The following is an 18,828-nucleotide window of genomic DNA, read 5'->3' as shown; positions in this document are numbered from 1 at the left end:
CGTCATTGTGCAACAGACAGGTTCCAACTTCAACAACGCGCGAGAGGTTGCATTGAATGCAAATCGAACACAACGGACCCACGGGTCGCGGCTACAGTAGCCAGATTAATATAACTGTCTTTATGTTGCCGAGTTAAAATTGTATTTGCAGTGTGTTGAAACATGTCATGCAATTTCGTGTTACATTAACGTGTAGCCGAATACACAAGAAAAAAAAGAATAGCACGCAGCAATATTTGCCTAAAAAATGCTAACATATATCAGGCCAAGTTGAACGTGAAACAATAACCACCTCGACAAATAATACACAGGCTATAGTCTAAAGTGGAAAGTAAACGTCCATTTAGCCAGTATGTAGGCTAAATTGCAACTCCATGTTAATTTAGACCTACATTTTCATACAATTAAAGTGTGAACATAATATTCAAAACCAAAGTAGGCTATGAAAACTGTTCGAAATACTTAAAATACAATTCCTTTCTCCCTTCTTTGATATACTGATCTAACATGATTGTGTTAGCGTTAAGCAAGAACTTTGCTCCTTGGCTTTCACCTGTCCAGTCACGTCTGATATGTGATTAGCCTACTTCAAGAACCGGGGGAAAAGGACACGATGATTGATGGGCTGCACAGGTGCGCTGATTGATGGGCTGCATTAATGAATGCACATGCCTGACTTCAATCAAAACATTACTGGAGCCCCGACTATAAATTGTCACCTACATTTTACAGCAGTCCTTTACGACGGTGAGGTACGAAAGTATTTAGACTAGGGTAACGCAAACAATTATTATATTCAAATTCGAGCACTGTACTCTTAGAGGCTTCTTTGGGTGAAGTTTATCTGTTAGCAGAAGTTAGTTGAAAATGGTGAGGGAGAGAACCCACATAAACGTGGTCATCATTGGCCATGTTGACAGCGGAAAGTCAACCACCACTGGTCACCTGGTCTACAAATGCGGTGGTGTCGACCCAAGAACAATTGAGAAGTTTGAGAAGGCTGCAGCCCAGGTAAGGAACTAATTGGTGCAACATTTTATATGTATTAAGCAACTACTACTGTAACTAATTTTAAATTCTCTCTTCCTACAGATGGGCAAGAGCTCTTTCAAATATGCCTGGGTGTTAGACAAACTGAAAGTTGAGAGGGAGCGGGGAATTACCATTGACATTTCATTGCTGAAATTCAACACACACAAATACACTATCACGATAATTGATGCTCCAGGCCATCGTGACTTCATCAAGAACATGATCACAGGGACATCACAGGTGACGTTGCCCATTGTAGTGTATCTGCCTGGGGGCTTTTAACACTTTAGGCCAATGTGAATTACTGGTGTTGGTGGTAACCTATTCTTAAGCCTTTGTTCACCATTAATTTCAGGCTGATGTTGCCCTACTGGTCGTGTCTGCGGCCAAAGGGGAGTTTGAGGCTGGTATCTCCAGGAATGGCCAGACCAGGGAGCATGCCTTGCTCGCCTACACGCTTGGTGTCAAGCAAATCATTGTCACTGTAAACAAAATGGATGTGACTGAGCCACCATACAACCAGAAGCGCTTTGGTGAAGTGGTCAAAAGCGTGAGCACTTTCCTCAAAAGAATCGGCTATGATCCCACTGCTGTGCCTTTTGTTCCGATCTCTGGCTGGACCGGTGAGAACATGCTTGCCCCATCTCAGAAAGTGAGTCATTTGTAATCGCAGTCATCCACATTTAAGTATAATTTTTATCCACCTGTGACGCATGAACCCTCTTCTGCTGTGTAGATGTCCTGGTTCAAAGGCTCTAAAGTCAAGAGCGGACAAGGGCATGCAAATGGGAGAACTCTACTTGAAGTCCTGGACTCCATCCATCCACCAGTGCGTGTAGCCAACAAGCCTCTGAGGCTGCCCCTGCAGGATGTATACAAGATTGGAGGTGAGGGGTGGCTCATGGGGCCTACATGTGTCACAAATTGTGAGTAGTTGTAATGTCGCTTTTTCCCTGTTCTACAGGAGTGGGCACGGTTCCAGTGGGGAAGATCGAGACGGGGATCCTGAAGCCCGGCATGACCCTGATGTTCTCTCCCGCCAAGCTGACTGCCGAGGTCAAGTCCATTGAGATGCACCACGAGGGTCTGCAGATGGCTGGGCCTGGCCACAACGTGGGCTTCAACATCAAGAACGTGTCTGTAAAGAACCTCCGCCGTGGTGATGTGGCGGGGAACGCCCAGCATGACCCTCCCTCTGATGTGAACAGCTTTGTGGCACAGGTACAGGGCAATGTCACTATCTGAACATGGCAATTCCGTATTGAAGGCAAGTGTCCCGTTATCTAATGTACTGATGGTTTGTCAAACAAATCTTCCCTGGTTTAGGATGTGAATCTGTTACTTACTAGTGCAGATCCCTCTGCCTGTTCTGTAGCCCAGTACTGTTTAACTGAAGTCTTTGTGTCTTCCCACAGCTCATAATCCTGAATCATCCTGGCAAAATCAAGACTGGCTACTCTCCCGTACTGGACTGCCACACCACCCATGTGACCTGCCGCTTTGCAGAGCTGAGGGAGAAGATTGACCGTCGCACAGGGAAGAAGCTGGAGGACTTTCCCCAGACCCTGCAGTCTGGTGATGCTGCCACTGTCAAGATGAGCCCCAACAGACCCCTCTGTGTGGAGAGTTTCTTCACCTACCCTTCTTTAGGTACCCTTCTCTCAATATTTTCAGGCAACACCACTGGTAGTGGGCATGGAACATTTGGAACTAAGTGGTACATTTTCTAGTGTAATGTTTTATTAGCTCATGGCTTTCTAACCAATCCAAATGTTGATTCTGCATAATGTCTGTCTTTGGACAAATTACTACTTGTTCACCAGATGTGCCTTACCTAAAATATGGCTGACTTGGTTTTAACAATATTTTTTTTTTGTTATCCATGTGTTCCATCTTCAGGTCGGTTTGCAGCGAGGGACTTGAAACAGACTGTTGCTGTGGGAGTCATTAAGTCAGTGGATAAGGACCATGGATCAAAGAAGCATGCACAGAAAGGCCAAGTCTCAAAATAATTTATTTTATTAGCAGTTCTGGTATGAAAGAGCTTGAGGATAAAGCTTTAAGTTGACTATTGTTTGTGTATATTTGTGTTGCAATACAAAGCACTGTTGCGTTTTTGAAGGGGGGAAAAAACTGCTTCTCTAAGCTTGTACTACCATCTGTAGTAACTTAAACAATTGAAAGGCCTGTTTTAGACAAATGTAAAAGGTTGTGCGAAAAGCTTCTGACAAATAAAAGTACTTAAAAATTACTGTTTCACTGAAGTTCTGTCTGTGGCGAATGTAAACTTGTGACTATTCCTTGGCTTTAGCAGCAACCACTTAAGTTTCTTTACTTGATATTTTAGCCTTAAAATTAAGGCACCATGGTTGATGACACTAATTCTATTGGCATACTAAGTTAATGTAACCAAAACCAATTTAAGATTTTACTTAGCTATGTTAATTGAGGATTGTCAATTGAAATGAAATAAGGCCCAATCTACGGGTTTTGCATTACTGGGAATAGATACGCATTTGGATGCATAATTTAAAAAAATGGTGCTCAGGAGCTTATCACGGTATTTTTGTGCATTCAAATTGACATTAATAAAAATGCAGTTTAGCTTATGCCTGCCCACAACCCCACTGCCACCATGGGGCACGCTGTTCACAACGTTGACTTAAACTGCTCACCTGCAATGCCATCCATGTGGTTGAGGCTGGGTTACAAGCGTTTCGCTACTCGCAATAACATCTAACCATGTGTATATCACCAATAAGATTTGGACGTGGGGGGGGGGGGGGGGTGACTGTGCGTCGGCTTAGACATGAACATAAAATTCTGACACCAGCTCTGGACATTCCTACAGTTTGCATGCTCCCTCAACTTGAGACATGTGAGCACTGCATATAGTGGCCATTTATCCCCAGTGCAAGGTGCACCTTTGTAATCATGCTGTTTAGTTGGCTACTGTGAGGTGGATTATTTAGGTAAAGGAGAAAAGCTCACTAAGGGATGTTAACAAAATTTGAGAAGCTTTGTGCATATGGAACATGAACGGAATATTTTATTTCAGCTCATGGAACAAACACTTTACATGTTGCCCTTATTTTCAGCATAAATGGCAAAGACATCATCCATTACAACACTTTTATTAGTACAATGGAATGATTGGGGTTGATATTCCTTTACATGGGTTGAAACCAGAGGAGATGAAGTCAATGGGGAGTGAAGGGTACATATCCTGTTCACTATTTGCAATTGCCTGTCATCTGAAAAAGTACTTGGCGTTCTGAGGAAAACCCTATCTGACAGAACTTTATTTCTGCTTGACTGCCTTGCTGGATTTAATAAATATCCACTGTCTACATTTTAGTTTGTATCCTTAACAGTGGAGCTCTCGTCTGGAAATCATTGACGCCACATAACTAAGTTTGAAATGTCAATGGACATTAGTTCAAATCTCTCCAGGCCATCAGAATTTTCACATTCTTGCTTACTGACATTGACCTTCCCATATGTACTTGTGAGTGTTAGTGGCTATCAGAAGTGGTTCTTCAAACCCTGATTTGAGTGGCTTTTTAAATAGCACTCCGCTCAATTCCACATAGTACAGCTTGAAGATAACTTGACAGAGTGAAACGGTGTTAGGAGTCTACTACTGGTGACCTGTGCGGTTCCACAGGGGTTTCAGATATCCCACCATACAGTAGCAGCAAGTGTCAATACTGTAAAACAATCCGAATACATGTACACACAAAGCGAGCAAGAACAAGGAATACATTGAATGAATACATATTTAATCCTTAGCTGAGATATCCTGGTAGGTTTCAGTTGGAGACATGAAAATCTCAAGTACGGGAATGTGCCTCCAGTCTAATGTGGTGTAGGATGAGGAAACAGTGAGAGACTAGTGACAAGATCTCTTTCCTATTCCTTCATATTTGGCCTTCTCCAGAAATGCAAGCAATGATATCAGGGATGACTAGTAAAATGATTACAGATAAAATGCAAACACGGCTGCCCTGATACTTGGTTATTATCTGGCAGGCAGAGAACGCATGTATGCTTGTACAATAAAACATGTATATACACACACACACAAATATATTTACATACATATATACACAGTAACAGCATAAACAAACACTTTAGGGTAAGAGTGGCTACGGCAGCCATAGGTCGTGCTCTAAGGTTAAGATAATACTGGTAAGAGGAAAAATACACACATTTTTATTTACAAAATGGATGTGCTCAGCATCCAGTGGCTAGTTGAGCCTACTTGGTTTTTTTTTCTTTAGAACACTGGTTTCACGTCAGGTTGTTACAGTAGCTATTTACAGTACAGGGGTACTTCTAGGGGTTAGGGCGGGGGGGGTTAGTGCAAGCCTCATCTGGCTGTCAGTCACTCAGGATGTGGACAAAGGACATTGGGAACACCCCTTTCCTCTCCGGGTGCCCTTCAATGTGGCCGATCTGAAAGGAAACAGAGAGAATGTGTGAGTTGAGAATAGCACTGCACAGGTGTTCTTGTTCAATGTTTAGCCAGCTATTAGGTCTGTTTGACAGTGTGAGTACGGTAAAGTTGTAACTAGTTTAAGGTAACACCAAATTATTTATATATACACTAGATGACTTACAAGATTGTTCTCAAGCCACTGCGCCTCCATCTTGGCACTTCCCCACCATTGGGTGATTTGTGATGTTCTACTTGTGCTTCCCATGACTGTGTTTTTGTATTTTAATGTGTGTGTGTGTGTGTGTGTATATAAGATTGTTCTCAATCTTATATACACATATATATATATATTGTGTATATTTGTGTTGTATTGTGCAAGGCACATTTGAAAAAGAGACCTAGGTCTTTCCTAATAAAATAAAGGAAAATTATATTTAAAAAAATATATTTATACAGTACCAGTCAAAAGTTGACACACCTACTCATTCAAAGGTTTTTAATTATTATTATTATTATTTTTTAAATCTACATTGTAGGATAATAGTGAAGACATCAACACTATGAAATAACACATGTAGTTACCAAAAAAAGTGTTAAGCAAATCAAAATATATATTATATTTGAGATTCTTCAAAGTAGCCACCCTTTGCCTTGATGACAGCTTTGCACATGCTTGGCATTCTCTCAACCAGCTTCATGAGGTAGTCACCTGGAATGCATTTCAATTAACAGGTGTGCCTTGTTAAAAGTTAATTTGTGGAATTTCTTTCCTTCTTAATGTGTTTGAGCCAAATCAGTTGTGTTGTGACAACGTAGGGGTGGTATACAGAAGATAGCCCTATTTGGTAAAAAGACCAAGTCCATATTATGGCAAGAACAGCTCAAATAAGCAAAGAGAAACGACAGTCCATCATTACTTTAAGACGTGAAGGTCAGTCAATACGGAACATATCAAGAACTTTGAAAGTTTCTTCTAGTGCAGTTGCAAAAACCATCAAGCGCTATGATGAAACTGGCTCTCATGAGGACCGCCACAGGAAAGGAAGACCCAGAGTTACCTCTGCTGCAGATGATAAGTTCATTGGCGTTACCAGCCTCAGAAATCAGAAAACAAATGCTTCATAGAGTTCAAATAACAGACACATCTCAACATCAACTGTTCAGAGGAGAATGCGTGAATCAGGCCTTCATGGTCGAATTGCTGCATAGAAACCACTACTAAAGGACACCAATAAGAGGAAGAGACTTGTTTGGGCCAAGAAACACAAACAATGGACATTTTAGACCGGTGGAAATCTGTTCTTCGGTCTGATGAGTCCAAATGTACGATTTTTGGTTCCAACCGGCATGTCTTTGTGAGACGCAGAGTAGGTGAACGGATGATCTCCGCATGTGTAGTTCCCACCATGAAGCATGGATGAGGAGGTGTGACGGTGTGGGGGTGCTTTGTTGGTGACACTGTCAGTTTTTTATTCAGAATTCAAGGCAATCTTAATCAGCACGGCTACCACAGCATTCTACAGCGATACGCCATCCCATCTGGTTTGCGCTTAGTGGAACAGGACAATGACAGGACAATGACCCAACACACTTCCAGGCTGTGTAAGGGCTATTTGACCAAGAAGGAGACTGATGGAGTGCTGCATCAGATGACCTGGCCTCCACAATCACCCGACCTCAACCCAATTGAGTTGGTTTGGGATGAGTTTGACCACAGAGTGAAGGAAATACAGCCAACAAGTGCTCAGCATATGTGTGAACTCCTTCAAGACTGTTGGAAAAGCATTCCAGGTGAAGCTGGTTGAGAGAATGCCAAGAGTGTTCAAAGCTGTAATCAAGGCAAAGAGTGGCTACTTTGAAGAACCAAAAATCTAAAATATAATTTGTTAACACTTTTTTGGTTACTACATGATTTCATATGTGTTATTTCATAGTTTTGATGTCTTCACTATTATTCTACAATGTAGAAAGTAGTAAAAATAAAGAAAAACCCTTGAATGAGTAGGTGTGTCCAAACATTTGACTGGTACTGTATACACACACACACACACACATACATATACAGATTTTTTTTAAATACAAATTTCCTTTATTTTAGTACATAATATAAAATAATTAAAAAGTATGCAATAAGGTGCTTGTAATAGAATAAATGTAGCAAAAACAAATGTAGACATTAATAAATACATTTCTATAGCTTCTAATATACAGTGCATTCGGAAAGTATTCAGACCCCTTGACTTTCTCCAAATTTTGTTTCATTACAGCCTTATTCTAAAATGTATTACATTGTTTTCCCCCCCTAATCATTCTACACACAATACCTCATAATGACAAAGCAAAAACCGGTTTTTAGACATTTTTGCAAAAGTATAACAAAAAACCCTGAAATATTACATTTATATAAGTATTCAGACCCTTTACTCTTGTTGAAGCACCTTTGGCAGCGATTACAGCCTTGAGTCTTCTTGGGTATAATGCTAGAAGCTTGGCACACCTGTATTTGGGGATTGTTGATTGTTTTTATTTTACTTTGACTTGCATTATTGGAGATTGGAGTTTAAGATTTTCACTGTACTCTGCAACCCTGTAAATGTGACTATTAAACTTCTACTCTAATCTAATCTAACAGTGTTTGGGTAACATCAGTGAGCCTGTTAGGGGGAAGTTACTTACCCACCACTCCCCGTCCTCCTCTCCCGTCACTATGATCACCTCTCCCTCCACAAATGTCAGCTCGTCATCATTGTCGGCCTGGCAGTCATATATGGTCTTCACCCGCCGAGATTTGGTCTTCCCCTAAACACACATATGAACATTACCAGAAATGTCACCAGGGACAAGTAAATAGTATGTGGAATGGTCTGGTTGCCAAAAGTTTCTGTGTCTTGACCCACCTATTAACAATTCCACTACAACCCTGTCTGTGGCTTCAACCCAAGAGGAACTGGCCCAACCAACCAGTGGGACCTATTTGCAGAACTACCCAGATATTACTCAATGATACCATTAAAGCTCTCTGATTTCTGCGGTGTGTCCTTAAGTGAACTTTACCGTATTCTTCCTGGGCAAGGGCACTGGTGTGTCTGGAGCACATGCCGGGCTCCCATTGGTGTCCTCGCTGCCCTGGGAGGACGGGCTCTCAGTCTCTGCCTGCTGATTGACCGCCGCTGACTCCGGGGGGTGGGGCTTCGGCGCAGGCTCTCCAGGGGGTGGTCTCGGACTGGGCAAATCTGCTACCCCCGGTTTCGGATGGCCGTCTTGAGAGAGTTGAGGTTTTGGGGGTAGGTCTTTGAGCAGGGGTTTAGGTGGTAGGTCCCCTAGCTGCGGTTTGGGGGGGAGGTCGGAGAGCTGGGGCTTGGGTGGCAGTTCTCCAGGTTTAGGGGGCAGCTCAGAGGGCTGGGGTTTGGGGGGAAGGTCCCCTAGTTGGGGCTTGTCGGGTAGAATGGCTTTAGTTAGGCATTCAGGTCCTGGAGGGGATTTCTGGAGCACCTCTGGAGGCAGACCGGGTTTGTCCATAGACGGGTGTATGGTGTCGATCTTACGCAGTGCCACTAAGAGAAGAACCAGGACGCAGGTACTATATTAAACACATGCTGACTCTAATGCTGGGCAGTATGCCGGAAATAAGGTGGTCTCACCTACAGTTATAGGCATTGCTAATCCAATACAACGTACCTTTCTGAGGTAGTTTGGGTAGAACCCTTGGACCAAGTGTAGACTTTGTGTTGCTAGAAGTAGTGCTGAAAACAGATGGTTATATGAAGTTAATGAAAAATTATAAAAAGATAAGAACTCTATCATATTTAAACAATATTTCTGAAAATATTCTAAATGCCTGCATCCAAAATGGATGCCTATGTACCTTTGCTGCTGTGGAATGCCCTCAAACTTGTTGGATAACGGTGACATCTTGTTCGCAGGTGGAGGGATGGAGTCACTTCCTGAAATGTCGAGATGGTTTGTGAGATATGGATACATGCTGCTCAGTGTATATAATATTCATCCCCATATTACCCCACAGCCCAAAATGGTCACCTAAATAGGCACATCTTTGATTTTGATTTAATTCTCCTGATTAAATGATTATAATGAATTAATTATTATTATTATGTAGTCCATTTATACATATACTGTAACTGGTATACAAATATATTGCTGTACCCAAACATTATAGTAGAAAAGTCTAAGGGAAGGAGATGTCAGGCTGAGCTTTCCATTAGCTACCATTATGGACCCTCGGAGGTAGCTGTACGATGGGGATCTACACTGAACAAAAATATAAACGCAACATGCAACAATTTCAAAGATTTTACTGAGTTACAGTTCATATAAGAAAATCTGTCAATTGAGATAAATTCATTAGACCATAATCTATGGATTTCACATGACTGGGAATACAGATAGACATCTGTTGGTTACAGATACACTATATATACAAAAGTATGTGGAGCTATTTCAGCCACAGCCGTTGCTGACAAGTGTATAAAATCTAACACTGGCAGTAGATTGGCCTTACTGAAGAGCCCAGTGACTTTCAACGTGGCACTGTCATAGGATGCCAACTTTCTAACAAGTCAGTTCGTCAAATTTCTGCCCTGCTAGATCTGCCCCGGTCAAGTGTTGTTATTGTGAAGTGGAAATCGGAGCAACAATGTCTCAGCCACGAAGTGGTATGATACAGAAGCACACAGGGACAGTCGAGTGCTGAAGCGAGGAAAATTTTTCTGTCCGAGTTCCAAACTGCTTCTGGAAGCAACGTCAGCGCAAGAACTGTTCGTCGGTAGCTTCATGAAATGGGTTTCCATGGCCGAGCAGCCGCACTCAAGCCTAACATCACTATGCGCATTGCCAAGCGTCTGGTGGAGTGGTGTTAAGCTCGCCGCCATTGGACCAGTGGACGGACAAATCTGGGTTTGGCGGATGCCAGGAGAACGCTACCTGCACCAATGCATAGTGCAAACTGTAAAGTTGGGTGGAGGAGGAATAATGGTCTGGGGCTGTTTTTCATGGTTCCGGCAAAGCCCATTAGCTCCAGTGAAGGGAAGTGTTAACGCTACAGCATAAAATTACATTCTAGACGATTCTGTGCTTCCAACTTTGTGGCAACAGTTTGGGAAAGGCCCTTTCCTGTATCAGCATGAAAATACCTCCGTGCACAAAGCGAGGTCCATACAGAAATGGTTTGTCGAGATCGTTATGGAAGAACTTGACTGGCCTGCACAAAGCCCTGACCTCAACCCCATCGAACATCTTTGGAAGGAATTGGAACGCCGTCTGCGAACCAGGCCTAATCGCCCAACATCAGTGGCCGACCTCACAAATGCTCTTGTGGCTGAATGGAAGCAAGTCCCCACAGCAATGTTCCAACATCTAGTGGAAAGCCTTCCCAGAAGAGTGGAGGCTGTTTGGGCAGCAAAAGGGGGACCAACTCCATATAATTAATGCCCATGATTTTGGAATGAGATGTTCGACGAGCAGGTGTCGACATACTTTTGGTCATGTAGTGTACCTTAAAAAAAAGGTGTGGATCAGAAAACGAGTCAGTATCTCGTGTGACCATCATTTGCCTCATGCAGAGCGACACATCTCCTTTGCATAGAGTTGATTAGACTGTTGATTGTGGCCAGTGGAATGTTGTCCCAGTCTTCAATGGCTGTGTGAAGTTGCTGGATATTGGCGGGAACTGGAACACGCTGTCGTACAAGTCGATCCAGAGCATCCCAAACATGCTCAATGGGTAACATGTCTGGTGAGTATGCAGGCCATGGGAGAACTGGGACATTTTCAGCTTGCATGAATTGTGTACAGATCCTTGTGACATGGGGCCGTGCATTATCATGCTGAAACATGACATGATGGAGGTGGATGAATGTCACGACAACGGGCCTGAGGATCTCGTCACGGTATCTCTGTGCATTCAAATTGTCATTGATAAAATGTAATTATGTTGTCCGTAGCTTATGCCTGCCCATATGTTCAAAACGTTGACATCAGCAAACCACTCGCCTAGTTGAAACCTGCAGTCAGGTCAAGACCCTGGTGAAGACGAGCACGCAGATGAACTTCCCTGAGACGGTTTCTGACAGTTTGTGCAGAAATTCTTTGGTTGTGCAAACCCACAGTTTCATCAGCTGTCCGTGTGGCTTGTCTCAGACGATTCCACAGTTGAAGGTCTTGGGCTGGCATGGTTACACTTGGTTAGCGGTTGTGAGACCGGTTGGACTTACTGCCAAATTCTCTAAAATAACATTGGAGGCGGCTTATGGTCGAGAAATGAACATTAAATTCTCTGGCAACAGCTCTGGTGGACATTCCTGCAGTCAGCATGCCTATTGCACGCTCCCTCAAAACTTGAGGCATTTGTGGCATTGTGTTCTCCAGCAGAAGGTGCACCTGTGTAATGATCATGCTGTTTAATCAGCTTATTGATATGCCACACCTGTCAGGTTGATAGATTATCTTGGCAAAGGAGAAATGCTCACTAAAAAGGATTTAAATACATTTGTGCACAAAATTTGAGAGAAATAAGATTTTTGTACATATGGAACATTTCTGGGAACTTTCATTCCAGCTCATGAAACATGACCACTTCACATGTTGCGTTTATATTTTTGTTCAGTGTAGTTTTATTCAGCTAATAATCTACATTTTCTTCTATACTAATGCTGTTGAGGCCTTTATCTCACAATACAAAAAACATCACAGACGAGACAAAATGATGACAAAAATAATGATCTGACATCCAACACTAACACATACATTTACACAGGACTGCCATCACCTTCCAAAATGACCAGGATGTGTCTGTGTCATTGCCATCACACCATAAAATGACCAGGATGTGTCTCTGTCATTGCCATCACACCATAAAATGACCAGGATGTGTCTGTCATTCATGAACAGCACTGACACTCTGGTCATGGGGAAGACCTAGTTGGAAACACACTCAATACTAGGCCAGAGATGGGTAACTCTGGTCCTGTAGGGCCTCAGTGTGGGTAGGCATTAAGATTGACTTTAGTTCAATCATTAGTTATTTGTGCTGGGCTGGAACAAAAGCCTGCACACACTACAACTGTCCAGCACCAGAGACTTTAATGTTATTATGAATCATGTCCTTCGTTAATAAAGACGACCAAGCAGTATTTAGATGTGTCTGCTTGGGTCTTGCCCACCGAGGGAGGACTCACCCACGTAAATGCCCCCTCTACTGTGGGAAAGCGGGCTGGGTGGGTCAGACAGGGTGCGTTTGTGCCCGGGGGGAGGGGGCGGAGGCCTCTTCTTGGACAGGGTGGAGCTGCCTCCGGGGGTGAGGGTGGAGGGAGGAGCTGGAGGAGTGACAACATACAAACATGCAGTGAAGGGACAGGCGTCATTCATTCTGTCACCTGGGATACCAAGAGGAAGGGGAGGGGCTTGAGAGGAGAGGGTAGATGAGAGGAAGATTTCTTGCCATCGGGACTGGGTTTATCACAATTGTTGGCCAACGTGTGGGAGATACGTGAACACAACATCAATACAGGCAAAACACAACATCCCGGTGAACAGAGAAACGCCCCAGATAGGAATACAGAGAAGATGGACACAGAACAATGTGTGTGTATTGTGTGAGTGTTGTTTTGAGTGTGTTTGTGTGTATTTTGGGGTGGGTGTACACGCTCCTGAGACTTCTGGACCTACAGTAAAGTTACCCCAAAGCAGCTAGTCCCATTCCCACCTGTGTGTAAGCCTAGAAACAGACACTATAAGATTGTGGCTAATAGAGAACTCAGCCAGTTAGAGAGGAGAGTCAGGTTGCGTCCAAAAATGGCACCCTATATTGTATATAGTGCACTACTGTAGACCCCATAGGGCACTATATAGGGAATAGAGTGTCATTTGGGACACACAGCCTACATAAGGTACGATAGCACTTTGCAACTCAGGGGTGGCGACATGTCACAAAACGTGATAAAACTGTGTAAGAAAAATTATAATTAACCACACTTTTACAGTGCCATTGTTAAAAGTTTAAGACGCCACCACACATATTTTTCCTGGGAAGTAAAGCGCTACCAGTGCCACTGGGCAGCAGAAGTATACGGGCGGGCACAGCAGGGCAAAATGTAAAAACAGGATATTCACTGATGTATGGTCGAGTGCCGGCCAGAGTGGCGTAGTGCGAGTGAGAGCCGAGGAATGCCAAGTGCGGCGCTGAAAGAGAAAGAAAGGAGAAAAGAGAGAGAGAGATGAAGAGTGTGGGAGAGAACGTTTGTGAGCTTTTGAAATGCATTTGAAATGACACCCTATTCCCTATGTAGTGCACTACTTTTGACCAGAGCTCTATGCAGGCCTTGATCAAAAGTAGTGCACTATATAGGGAATAGGGCGCCATTTGAGACGCAAGCCTCTATAAACCCCCTGATGAAATCTTATTAGTGACAAGCAAAGAAAGAGGAGAAACTGCATCAAAACGCCTAAGGTCAAAACAAGTCAGTCCGACGCCCACTGAAAAAGAGAACTGTTTATTTCTTGTGTGTAAAGAGAACAGTGTATTGGCGTCAACAATGTAGCCTACTGTATTGTAACAAGGATAGGGAATAGCAACCTGGGGTGTGAGTGTTTTGTGTTCTAAATCCTGTCTTCGGGAGGGATGTTATGGTTCATTATAATTGTGCTGACCGTGCCTCTCGCCCCTTGGAGTCCGTTTGTACTGTCAGATAGTGTTGCTGATCAGGAAATGTCCCTGGCTGAGTCCCAAATGGCACCTTTTTCCCTATATAGTGTACTACTTCTGACCAGGGCCCATAGCGAACTATTGCACTATGTAGGGAATTGGGTGCCATTTGGGACACAGACCTGGATTTCCATAATGAAGTGTTAACATTATCAGCCTGGTGTATTATCTATCTTGCTTTATACAAGGGGTGTGTCTAATCCTGCTGATGGGTTAAAACCGCATTCCAGCCAGTGTCTATCCCACAAATTACCACCGGCTAAATCTATGACGTTAAAATGCCTATTTACTCTGTTACATCTGACTGCGCAATCCACTGTCTCTTCAGCCCAGCCAAGCGATTTATAAACTTGATCTCCACTATAAAAAGCATCTGGACATTATCTCAATTTCTTTTAGGCAAACATTTCGTTTTCAACAGCGGAGATTTGTATAAACCTTGCTGTCTCTCTGACATTTGCAACACCGTTTCAATATTCAAATTCAATCTCCAACTGTCCCATAAAAATGAATGTGTCGGGAGTCGGGACGAGACAGACAGGCAGGCAGCGTTTCTCAGCCAGTCGAAATCATGGATGTTAGAGAAATGTTAATTGAAAAAATGTCAAACGAAACGAAATGCAGCCAGTTTGCAGTCTTTCCGGCTTCAGTTTGAAGTGATTGTGTTAGCTGTGTTGTTGGCTAGCTCCTCTGAACAACAGTGTCCTGACGAGAGAGCACATTTTCTATGCCAGGGCGAAATCGCTCCTCATTAGTTCATTGTTATGGATCTATCCAAATAAATGTTACTAGTAAACAGCTTAAACAAATGGAAATGCAGCTACTTTGTTGCTATTCTGGCTGCACTTTTTGACGGGACTGTAAGTCAGCTAGCTAGCAACAAGGAATAAAAATGTTGCCAGCCAGTATGGCAATGGAACATTTAGAACGAACGACTGTGTCGCGTCTCTGGCAACCGAAACGATAGAGCGAACGACAAGCCGGCTTGGGTAACAACCCTAGATTTGTGTCTAGGGCCTAACAACACCCGTGCCAATATATCCTCCAAACACCGGCTTCTCGGGCATTATCACTTAAGTGTGTGTCTCCACTCTCTCTTACACTCCTGCATGCCAGCAGCCCTTAAGCCATCCTTTTTCTGGAGGTGCCTTCCTTGTGTAAGCAGTCTTTATAACAGCCGCTACCCGCCCTCTGATCGACGGGTTGACAAATTACATTCCTCTCAAGGGTGTGTGTGTGTGTGTGTGTGTGTGTGTGTGTGTCTGTGTGTGTGTGTAAGGTTGAGAGAGAGAGAGAGAGAGGAAAATCCCAATCATATCAGTAAATTGGTTAACTAGCATTATGATTACAATGTTTTATAACAGAGAAAAACAGTAAACGTTATTACTGCGTTCTTCCTGAGTACCAGCGTTAGAGATAAAAGATCATGTAAATTCTCCATACATGTAAATTCTGGCCAACCAGACAACACTGCTATGTATCCTATGTACATTCCACAACTGGCCACATAATCTTTAGGCCATTTACATTTCAGGTAGAATTTTCCCTTAGATAGAGATCTAGGATCAGCTTCCCCTCCCCAATCCTCACCTTAACCATTAGTGGGGAAAATACAAAACGGACCAAGATCAGTGTCTAGAGGATAATTCATCCTACACTTATAAAAGTCTGGGCCCTGGCCATTCAACCAGGTCTCACCTTTGCCCTGGTTCCTGGGGGGTAGAGGGGGGGCATCGGCCACGGGGGAAGAGGAAGTGAGGTCGGTGGAGGCGGAGTACATCTGGTTGGTGAAGGCGCTGTAAGACATGCGCTGCTGTTTGTCCCGGTGGCTGATGAAGCCCGGCAGAGACAGCTTGTCATGGGGAGACAGGCTGGACGAGTGGCAGAAACTCTGGGGCCGCGGGGAACGGTCCTTCTTTATGGGACTAGGCTGCAGACAGTGAGGGAGAGAGAGACAAGTGTCAACTTGGAAGAGGGTGAACTTAGGAACTTTGACTTTCATGTAGGCCTAAATCATGCATTGATGTCAATGGGAGATGGGTGCAAATACACTACATGACTAAAAGTATGTGGACACCTGCTCGTCGAACATCTCATTCAAAAATCATGGGCATTAACATGGAGTTGGTCCTTCCTTTGCTGCTATAACAGCCTCCACTCTTCTGGGAAGGCTTTCCACTAGATGTTGGAACATTGCTGCGGGGACTTGCTTCCATTCAGCCACAAGAGCATTAGTGAGGTCAGGCACTGATGTTGGGTGATTAGGCCTGGCTCGCAGTCGGTGTTCCAATTCATCCCAAAGGTGTTTGATTCGGTTGAGGTCAGGGCTCTGTGCAGGTCAGTCAAATTCTTCCACACCGATCTCGAAAAACCATTTCTATATGGACCTAGCTTTGTGCACGGGGGCATTGTCATGCTGAAACAGGAAAGGGCCTTCCCCAAAATGTTGCCACAAAGTTGGAAGCACTGGATCGTCTAGAATGTCATTTTATGATGTAGCGTTAACTTTTCCCTTCAATGGAACTAAGGGGCCTAGCCCGAACCATGAAAAACAGCCCCAGACCACTATTCCTCCTCCACCCAACTTTACAGTTTGCACTATGCATTGGTGCAGGTAGCGTTCTCCTGGCATCCGCCAAACCCCGAATTCACAAATTTGAAGGCGTGTCCACATACTTTTGTATATATAGAGTATTTGCACATGGATTTCAAGTTTTCACGTGTGAACCTGCAGTCCCAGTCTGACCTTGTCATCGAGATCATCATCGCTCTCGTCCAGCTCCTCCAGCCTCAGGCTCCACTCATACTCCACGTGGACATGTGGGTAATACTTCCCCGCTGCAGCCTGCACCAGCTGGGGGACACACATGTTGATTACTTCATTTGGTTCCACAATGAAACAATGAAATACAGAGGGCATACAAATAAACACACAGTGAATAGTGGTCCCGTGTGGCTCAGTTGGTAGCGCATGGCGTTTGCTACGCCCGGGCTGTGGGTTCGATTCCCACAGGGGACCAGTATGAACATGTGTGAACTCACTACTGTAAGTCGCTCTGCATAAGAGCGTCTGTTAAATGACGTAAATGTAATTATAGCCCGCAAGTCAGTCGAAGAGAACTCTATCATAACCAACAATGAATACCTCCAACATTCATTTGATTGTTCTCCTCTCCTTTAATTTGATGTTCAAAACATGACATAATATCACCGATCGTAAAAGCACCAACTTAGTTTTCTGTGTGCAAATAGTAACCATACATCAGTAATGGCTTTCTCTCTGAAGTCACTAGAAGCCTGGGTAGGTCTTTGGCTGCTGCCATCTAGTGTCCAAAGATGTGCTGGTCAACAAGTCCCTTCGATCTATACTATCTACCGTGCTGCTACATCATCAGCTGAGGCGTGGATGCTACTTCGACAAAGAACAGGATTGCATCGTTAAGTATAGCTGTCGATTCATGTCATCGACAGCCAAACATATAGTGGCTCATGTTCACAGTGGGATACTTACTGCCTCCTCACACTGACTGTTCTTCATACGCCTGGCAATATCCAGCGCCGTCTCACCATTCTGATTGGCTAAAAGAACAGGCATGATATTGGTCACACTAGATGCATACATTCCGTCTACGTGTATAAAACCAGTGGAGGCTGCCGAGGGGAGGACGGCTCATAATAGTGCCTGGAGCGGAGCGAATGGAATGGCATCAAACACATGGAAGCCATGTGCCATTACAGCCGTTACCACGAGCCTGTCCTCCCCCAACCTCCTGTGGTATAAAATACAATTCTGATTAGCCCAAAACAGAACAGGCATGTTAACATAACCAAGTCTGAATACATTTACATATGAGTGTGTGTTACTCACTGATGTCAGTGGCTGGTTTGCCCCTAAGCAGTAGTTTGAGGCATTCGTGTTTCTCGTACATGCAGCAGTAGTGCAGGGCAGTGTTTCCCCACTCTGTCTGCTTATCCAGGTTCCCACTGACACACACACACACACACATACACACACACACACACACACACACACACACACACACACACACACACACACACACACACACACACACACACACACACACACACACACACACACACACCACGGGTCACGTCCCAGACGCGATTTTGCACAGAGGTAAAGTTGTCACATTATCGTTCACGCTTTGATCATACATACTGCTTTAAGAGACAAACTGACCTTTAAAATACCTATTTGTCACCACGGCTGACAAAATATACACAGTGTACAAAACATTAGAAAAACCTGCTCTTTCCATGACACTGACCAGCCTTCTGACAATTGAGACATGGATTGTGTATGTGTGCCATTCAGAGGGTGAATGGGCAAGACACAACATTTAAGTGCCTTTGAACGGGGTATGCTAGTAGGTGCCAGGCGCACGGGTTTAAGTGTGTTAAGAACTGCAGCACCGCTGGGGTTTTCATGCTCAACTGTTTCACGAGTGTATCAAGAATGGTCCACCACCCAAAGGACATCCAGCCAACTTGGCATAACTGTGGGAAGCATTGGAGTCAACATGGGCCAGCTTTCGATACCTTGTAAAGTCCATGCCCCGTCGAATTGAGGCTGATCTGAGTGCAAAAGGGGGTGCAACTCAATATTAGGAAGGTG

At 43.9% G+C, this 18,828-nt stretch overlaps 2 protein-coding genes across 5 annotated transcripts in view; one reads left to right on the top strand and one right to left on the bottom strand.

Moving 5' to 3' along the window:
• The first annotated feature begins 93 nt into the window (after positions 1 to 93).
• eef1a1l3 (eukaryotic translation elongation factor 1 alpha 1, like 3) lies at positions 94 to 3,283 on the top strand. The gene is made up of 7 exons (XM_055929064.1): positions 94 to 1,011; positions 1,093 to 1,272; positions 1,388 to 1,684; positions 1,769 to 1,919; positions 1,997 to 2,253; positions 2,448 to 2,682; positions 2,932 to 3,283. Exons 1-7 carry the CDS (start codon positions 868 to 870, stop codon positions 3,042 to 3,044), a joined length of 1,377 nt encoding a protein of 458 aa, XP_055785039.1. The 5' UTR covers positions 94 to 867; the 3' UTR covers positions 3,045 to 3,283.
• A 780-nt stretch (positions 3,284 to 4,063) lies between these two features.
• Positions 4,064 to 18,828, bottom strand: part of LOC129859362 (arf-GAP with SH3 domain, ANK repeat and PH domain-containing protein 1-like) — a 69,538-nt gene continuing 54,773 nt past the window's right edge. For 2 of the 4 annotated variants that reach the window (XM_055929058.1, XM_055929059.1), the window contains 11 exons: positions 18,061 to 18,176; positions 17,704 to 17,771; positions 16,939 to 17,046; positions 15,891 to 16,122; positions 13,601 to 13,669; positions 12,667 to 12,804; positions 9,339 to 9,417; positions 9,152 to 9,216; positions 8,528 to 9,027; positions 8,150 to 8,272; positions 4,064 to 5,490 (listed from right to left, as the gene is read on the bottom strand). In XM_055929058.1, coding sequence (XP_055785033.1) covers positions 5,416 to 5,490; positions 8,150 to 8,272; positions 8,528 to 9,027; positions 9,152 to 9,216; positions 9,339 to 9,417; positions 12,667 to 12,804; positions 13,601 to 13,669; positions 15,891 to 16,122; positions 16,939 to 17,046; positions 17,704 to 17,771; positions 18,061 to 18,176 — 1,573 coding nt within the window. In that variant the 3' untranslated portion in view covers positions 4,064 to 5,415. The remainder of the gene's footprint in view (positions 5,491 to 8,149; positions 8,273 to 8,527; positions 9,028 to 9,151; positions 9,217 to 9,338; positions 9,418 to 12,666; positions 12,805 to 13,600; positions 13,670 to 15,890; positions 16,123 to 16,938; positions 17,047 to 17,703; positions 17,772 to 18,060; positions 18,177 to 18,828) is intronic. The other 2 variants (XM_055929061.1, XM_055929060.1) reach the window with 2 other exon arrangements.

The sequence above is a fragment of the Salvelinus fontinalis genome, chromosome 7 (genome assembly GCF_029448725.1).
Source record: "Salvelinus fontinalis isolate EN_2023a chromosome 7, ASM2944872v1, whole genome shotgun sequence".
In the NCBI taxonomy this organism is placed as follows: Eukaryota; Metazoa; Chordata; class Actinopteri; order Salmoniformes; family Salmonidae; genus Salvelinus; species Salvelinus fontinalis.
Note: the sequence above shows the minus strand (reverse complement) of the source record. Positions and strands in the feature narration are given on the sequence as shown.